Source organism: Triticum dicoccoides, chromosome 6A, assembly GCF_002162155.2.
Source record: "Triticum dicoccoides isolate Atlit2015 ecotype Zavitan chromosome 6A, WEW_v2.0, whole genome shotgun sequence".
In the NCBI taxonomy this organism is placed as follows: Eukaryota; Viridiplantae; Streptophyta; class Magnoliopsida; order Poales; family Poaceae; genus Triticum; species Triticum dicoccoides.
In genome coordinates, this window is record NC_041390.1 from 610,344,772 (window position 1) to 610,350,878 (window position 6,107).

At 49.2% G+C, this 6,107-nt stretch overlaps 1 protein-coding gene across 1 annotated transcript; it reads left to right on the forward strand.

Annotated features, from left to right (window-relative positions):
* The first annotated feature begins 1,732 nt into the window (after positions 1-1,732).
* LOC119318440 (wall-associated receptor kinase 2-like) lies at positions 1,733-4,390 on the forward strand. The gene is made up of 3 exons (XM_037592997.1): positions 1,733-2,634; positions 2,773-2,940; positions 3,089-4,390. Exons 1-3 carry the CDS (start codon positions 1,737-1,739, stop codon positions 4,291-4,293), a joined length of 2,271 nt encoding a protein of 756 aa, XP_037448894.1. The 5' UTR covers positions 1,733-1,736; the 3' UTR covers positions 4,294-4,390.
* The last annotated feature ends 1,717 nt before the right edge of the window (positions 4,391-6,107 follow it).

The window sequence follows — 6,107 nt, forward strand, 5'->3', positions numbered from 1 at the left end:
TGAGAGGATGGGTGACTGACCGGGAAGTTTGACGATTTGGAATGAGTGATCCAACAATTGAGCAGTTAAGAGGGGTGATTAGAGACTAAATCATCAAATAATTCAGAAAATTTAAAATAAAATCAATTTTTTCCAAAATTTTCAAAAAAAATTCAAAAAAAAAACCTTTAGTACCGGTTCATAACACCAACCGGTACTAAAGGTCCCCCATACCACGGCGCGAACTCGTGCCACATGGTTGCCCTTTAGCACCGGTTCGTGCTGAACCGGTATTAAAGGAGGGGGGCCTTTAGTGCCCACACTTTAGTGCCGGTTACCGAACCGGCACTAAAGGCCCTTACGAACCGGTTTTAAAGCTCCGTTTTCTACTAGTGACCATCCGGGAAAATAAAAATCTCATTAAAACCCCCCAATACAATCCATGGTAAATTTGACTGGGCATGTAAATCACGTAGCATACAATATGTACGTTCTTTGTTTTCCCTGCTTGGTTCACCATATATAGGCGTGAGCCTCCACATGTCACCATTCATCTCTTCCACTGAAACGTCGATGAAATCTAAGGTGGTAGTCCGGGAGTAGATCATAATCTCCTTCTTCCAGACCATTAGCAATCCACCTTTCCTTTCATCAACACTTGGAGCAATTAGAATGTGATCCATGCGAAATTTCTTCATCAAAATTTCTGCCCTATCTTTATCCAGATGCGTCTCGGACAAAAAAAACGCATCCAGTTCATGCCGCCGCCGGATGTCAAGAAGTGAACGAACCGTCGGGGCGCCGAGAAGGCCCCGACGTCCAACTGATAAATTTCATTGTAGTACTAGCCAAGCAGATGTATGTTCAGACCTAAACTCGCAAGGAGTATACTGGACCGATATCAAGACTGCGCGGACCTTCCCGAGAAGCCAACACGCACTGCAGGACAGAAAACCGAACGTCGTCGAAACCAACGTCGGGAAGAACACCAATCGCTGCCGAAGCCAGCGTCGGGACAGAAAACTTGCACGATCTGAAGGACTCCCGATTCGATCAACAGCCAAAATCCAGATGCATATGCACTATAAAAGCCATACGTAGCAACACCGTGGTCCGTGGATGCAGTCCTCGTGACGGAGGAGCAGATTTGAAGCAGCTGGTAACCCACACAGAAGCAGAGTCAATTGGCTAGCACAGAAATTCTCCTTCTCTCTAGAGACCATCAAACCAGTTGCATGGAGGTGCCCATGGCAAGGGCGCGTATATACCAGCGCAGAAACAGGATCAGCGGACGGCGGCGGCGGCCAAACCCTAATTGCCTCCCTAATCGCAGGAGCTCTAGGACATGTATTCGGGTCCAGCCTCTTGCGATCGCTTTCAAAAGATAGAGATGCTCTTACCGTTCCTAACCTACGTAATATCGGATTTTAGGAGCACAAACAGGGACGACGTCACATTTATTTTTGAAATGGCGTCATATGAGCCCAAGTGCAATTGAGTATGGATCCGCTTGGCAACAGGCAATTGAAAAATATCGATCCGCTTGACAAGTTGGGTTGGGCCATGGAGAACGAGCATGGTCAAATATATCTGCCTGCTTTCTCCTCCCCTTCCTTCTTCCTTCCTTCCTTCCTTCCTTCTTTCCCTCTTCCTATAATCCTAAACAATTATCGCATTCGCACCCACCCTGCCACCCATCATATCAGCGTGTGTATATATCGGAGCAGAGCAACCAACCAGTGGAAAGCATGTCAAGCATGGCGACCATCACCATACTGCTGCTGCTCATCGCGCTGCCTTTGCTGGCGGCAGCGGCCTCGGCTCAGCTTGTGGCGCAGCCGGAGTGTCGCGACAGGTGCGGCAACGTCAGCGTACCCTACCCCTTCGGCATCGGCGTCGGCTGTTTCCGCGACGACGGCCAGCCGGGCTTCCAGCTCGAGTGCAATGACTCCGGCCCCGGCCAGCCTCCGCGCCTCACCGTAGTCGGCTACGGCTACCACCTCGCCGCGCTGTCCCTCCAAGGCGAGGCCCGGACCTACCTCAGGGCCACGCGCCACTGCTACAACTCCACGGGGGAACTCGTCGATAGGGTTACGGAGTACATGTCCGTCTCCGGCACCCCCTACCTCTTCTCCTCCACCAAGAACCGCCTCGTCACGCTCGGCTGCCCCAGCCTCGGCTACTTCAACGACGGCAGGGGCTTCTACGTCAGCGGCTGCACGTCCGTGTGCCGGCCGTCCCAGTACGCCCTGCCGGGCTCGTGCACCGGCGTCGGCTGCTGCCAGAGCGCGATACCCAACGGCGCCGACTACTGGGAGTCGGCCCTCTTTAACTTCTCGCCAGGGCAGCAGGACACCGTCGTCTTCAACACCAACCCCACCTTGTGCCGCTATGTGTTCCTCGTCGAGACCAAGTGGTTCGACGGTCAAACCTCCAACAGTTTCGTCAACCGCACCGACGACTTCGCCGTGCCGCTCATGCTCGACTGGGCCGTGCGGAACGTCGGCAACTGCAGCGCCGCCAGGCGCAACGCCACTGACTTCGCCTGCAAGAGCGCGGGCAGCCGGTGCTTCGACGCCACCAATGGCCCCGGGTACCGGTGTAGCTGCCCCAAGGGCTACGACGGCAACCCTTACCTCGACGGCGGATGCGCAGGTACACATCCTGATTCCTGACACGGTCGAGTCACCAACATTTTATTGTATGTAATGTAGTGTTCTGTACTTCTATCACTATATTTGTGATGATCATTTGTCTGACCAAATGATGTTGAAATTGCTCTGCAAACTGAAGATATCGACGAGTGCCGTCGGAAAGACGAATACCTGTGCTACGGTGAGTGCACAAACACGCCGGGAAACTATACTTGCCAATGCCCTCCAGGTACGAGTGGAGATGCCTACAGGGAGAACGGCTGCCGGGTAAATGACAAGTTCACCTTGGCTCTCAAAATCGTTACAGGTACACACACGGATCTTGGGTCGTCTTGCAACATATTACACATATTTCATTTGTTTTTTATATTAACATATTTATTTTATCCAAAAATATCATTGGTTCTCCACGGGAATCGAAACTAATAATTGAGTATGCGATGTGTCATATCCAGGAGTTAGCGTCGGTGTGTTCTTGTCACTATTCACATGCTTCTGGGTCTACCTAGGACATCAGAAGCGGAAGCTCATCAAGGCAAAGCAGAGCTTCTTTGAGCACAACGGAGGCGTCATCCTGCAACAGCAGATGCGCTCCTACAGTGGCGCCCCTGGGGGAGGCGGTGGTGGGTTCAAGATATACTCAGAAGAGGAGCTCAAGAAGGCGACCAACAATTTCGCTGCTGATCAGATCCTCGGTCGCGGCGGCCATGGCATTGTGTATAGAGGTGTTCTGGAGGATAGTACTATAGTGGCTATAAAGAAGTCCAAAATGATGGAGGAAACTGAGACCAAGGAGTTCGCAAGGGAGATGTTCATACTCTCCCAGATCAACCACCGAAACGTCGTCAAGTTACACGGATGTTGCCTTGAGGTGGAGGTGCCAATGCTGGTCTACGAGTACGTCTCCAACGGCACCCTCTACCACTACATCCATGGCGGCAAGGGCCTCGAATCCAATACGGCACTCGATACCCGTCTACGGATAGCGGCGGAGTCGGCAGAGGCTTTATCGTATATGCACTCATCGGCCTCGCCGCCAATCCTTCACGGCGATGTCAAGACGGCCAACATCCTGCTCGACGGCAACCTCACCGCCAAAGTCGCGGACTTTGGGGCGTCAAAATTGGCGCCTAGTGACGAAGCCGAGATTGCGACATTGGTGCAAGGCACCTGCGGATACCTGGACCCGGAGTACCTCATGACATGCCAACTGACTGACAAGAGTGACGTGTATAGCTTTGGTGTCATTCTGTTGGAGCTTCTGACAGGAAAGAAGGTGATCTGCTTCGATGGGCCAGAGCAGGGCAAGAGCCTCGTGTCCCGATTCACGATAGCCGTGAAAACCAACCGACACGACGAGGTGCTTGATAGCCGGGTGAGGAAGGAGATGGGCCCCAAGGCATTGGAAGAAGCCACACATCTTGTGATGCGATGTGTGAGCATGAGTGGGGAGGAGCGACCAACAATGAAGGAAGTTGCCGAGAGGCTAGAGGCGTTGAGGAGGTACCAGCAGAACCCATGGGGTCAGGCTGGTGCCAGAGATCTAGAGGAGGGGCAAAGCTTGCATGGCAGGGAGCAACAACATGATGTGACTTATAAGTTTATACCGCAAGATGTGCTTGATGTTGAAGAGGGCAGTACATACACATTTAGCTTGTAGATTCATCTATTGTTGTTCGTGACCCTTTTGCAATGTGTGACTCAAATGTGTGATTGAGTTGGGGTGGCTAGCTGGATTATTTGACTGAGGTGCATATTCTTCACCCCAGATCCTTAATAACATTTCTAGTGTTACCTGGGGATATGGTGTGTTTGCTTGAATGTTTTTTCCTCTAAATTCCCAACTTATCAAAATGTGCTTCACTTGCAGATGTTGACGAGTGTCTTGATACAGAAATATGTTGAGACCACAATATCATCGGGGACTTTATTTGTTGCGTTCTGAAACAAAATATGATCCAGAGAAAATGTAGTGCACCTCATCCAAACAGAATAATCTCAATATACGTATATATACATGGCGCCTATATACATACCTTTCTATATATATTAGATGATATATATAAAAATGGGAACTTATGGGGTAGACATTTACATATTTTGTACATAGGTGTTACCATTGGACAAGGTGCTGCCTTGGCAACGCCACTTGTTGGTTTGAGTACGGTATTATATTTCTATAGATGAAAAAGAGGTATAAGAAAACAATAACGCAAGATGTACTTCCATAAAAATCAGGGCCGTCTTGAAAGGGCTTAGTATCCATGTGTGTTTTTGTTAATTAATCACAATATCTATGAACTAATGTTTTCAATTGAGAATTTGAAGAAAAGTTTCACATGCAATGCATGAGGAATATTGGATGAATTGATGCAAGTCATCAATGTGTGTGTAAAGATATGTTGCAAGATTTGATGGATTTAGACTAAAGACAATGAGTAGACCCACGCACCACGCAGACGAAGTGCCCCATCTCCAACTCGTAGCTCACCATAAGGGACGCCTTCAAGTGACGCCTTGTCGTCAACATGCCGCTGCAACACCATCACTACACTTCATTACGAAGGTCTTCATCAACATGGTATTCACCAACATCTTTGTTGACACAAAATTGTTGCCTCGTCCACAAGATGGACATCTCTAGCGTCCTCTGACATACTTTTCTGCATGGCACGCCATCGATGACGGCAAATACTGCGACACAACAACATCATCGACCACGTCATCCATGTCTGCATCGACACGACATCACTATAGTGATGACCCCTACATGGCAACAATGTCCTGGAAAAACCGATGTGTGCTTCCTGGGTTTTCCCCAGTGTTGGCAAAATTGATGGATTCATCGACGACGCCACCCTCTGACATCTACAAGGTGCATAGTCCATGACGACAACACCATCTGAGATCTGCAAGGTGCACCATCCACGACTACAACTCCATCATAGCACATTTTTTGTGCCTCGGGCTTTGTGTGACTTCGTCCATGGCAACTACATCATCGATCGCGGCTACATCGTCATGACCAGATAGCTCGACATCGACATCAAGGACTATGTCTATAGCTACACATCGTCAACAACTCAAGTCAACAGCATCCACGCAACTCCCCTGTGACTGGCGGGGAGGGGGGCACAGAGGAGAAGACAAGGAAGGCACTAGAAGGTGTCACAATCACCGTCCTAGGTGCCGACCCATCAGACATTAGAGGCATAATTGATGATGGTGAAGCGGAGAATATGACAGAAGCGCAAGACTTCAAATTCACTCACAATCTTGTCAAGCTACGACCAAGGAAGGGTGTTAGAAGTACAATTGAGTTTGGTTTGAGGTAAGGAAAGATAGGGATAGTATTGGTTTAAATCATACATTACTTTTCATGTACTCCAAGTCTCTTCCACCATTGTACTCTATATATACCTCTACGAAGGTTAGATAAGTACGTTGTAGAAATATTCAGGGTTTCTTTGTTTT

What these genes read in the sequence shown, in the direction of transcription:
- LOC119318440 (XM_037592997.1), top strand. Translation starts at nt 1,737, where the DNA reads ATGGCGACCATCACCATACTGCTGCTGCTCATCGCGCTGCCTTTGCTG. An exon ending in CCTCGACGGCGGATGCGCAG is followed by an intron (nt 2,635 to 2,772) that starts GTACACATCCTG and finishes TGCAAACTGAAG; the next exon opens with ATATCGACGAGTGCCGTCGG. An exon ending in GGCTCTCAAAATCGTTACAG is followed by an intron (nt 2,941 to 3,088) that starts GTACACACACGG and finishes TGTCATATCCAG; the next exon opens with GAGTTAGCGTCGGTGTGTTC.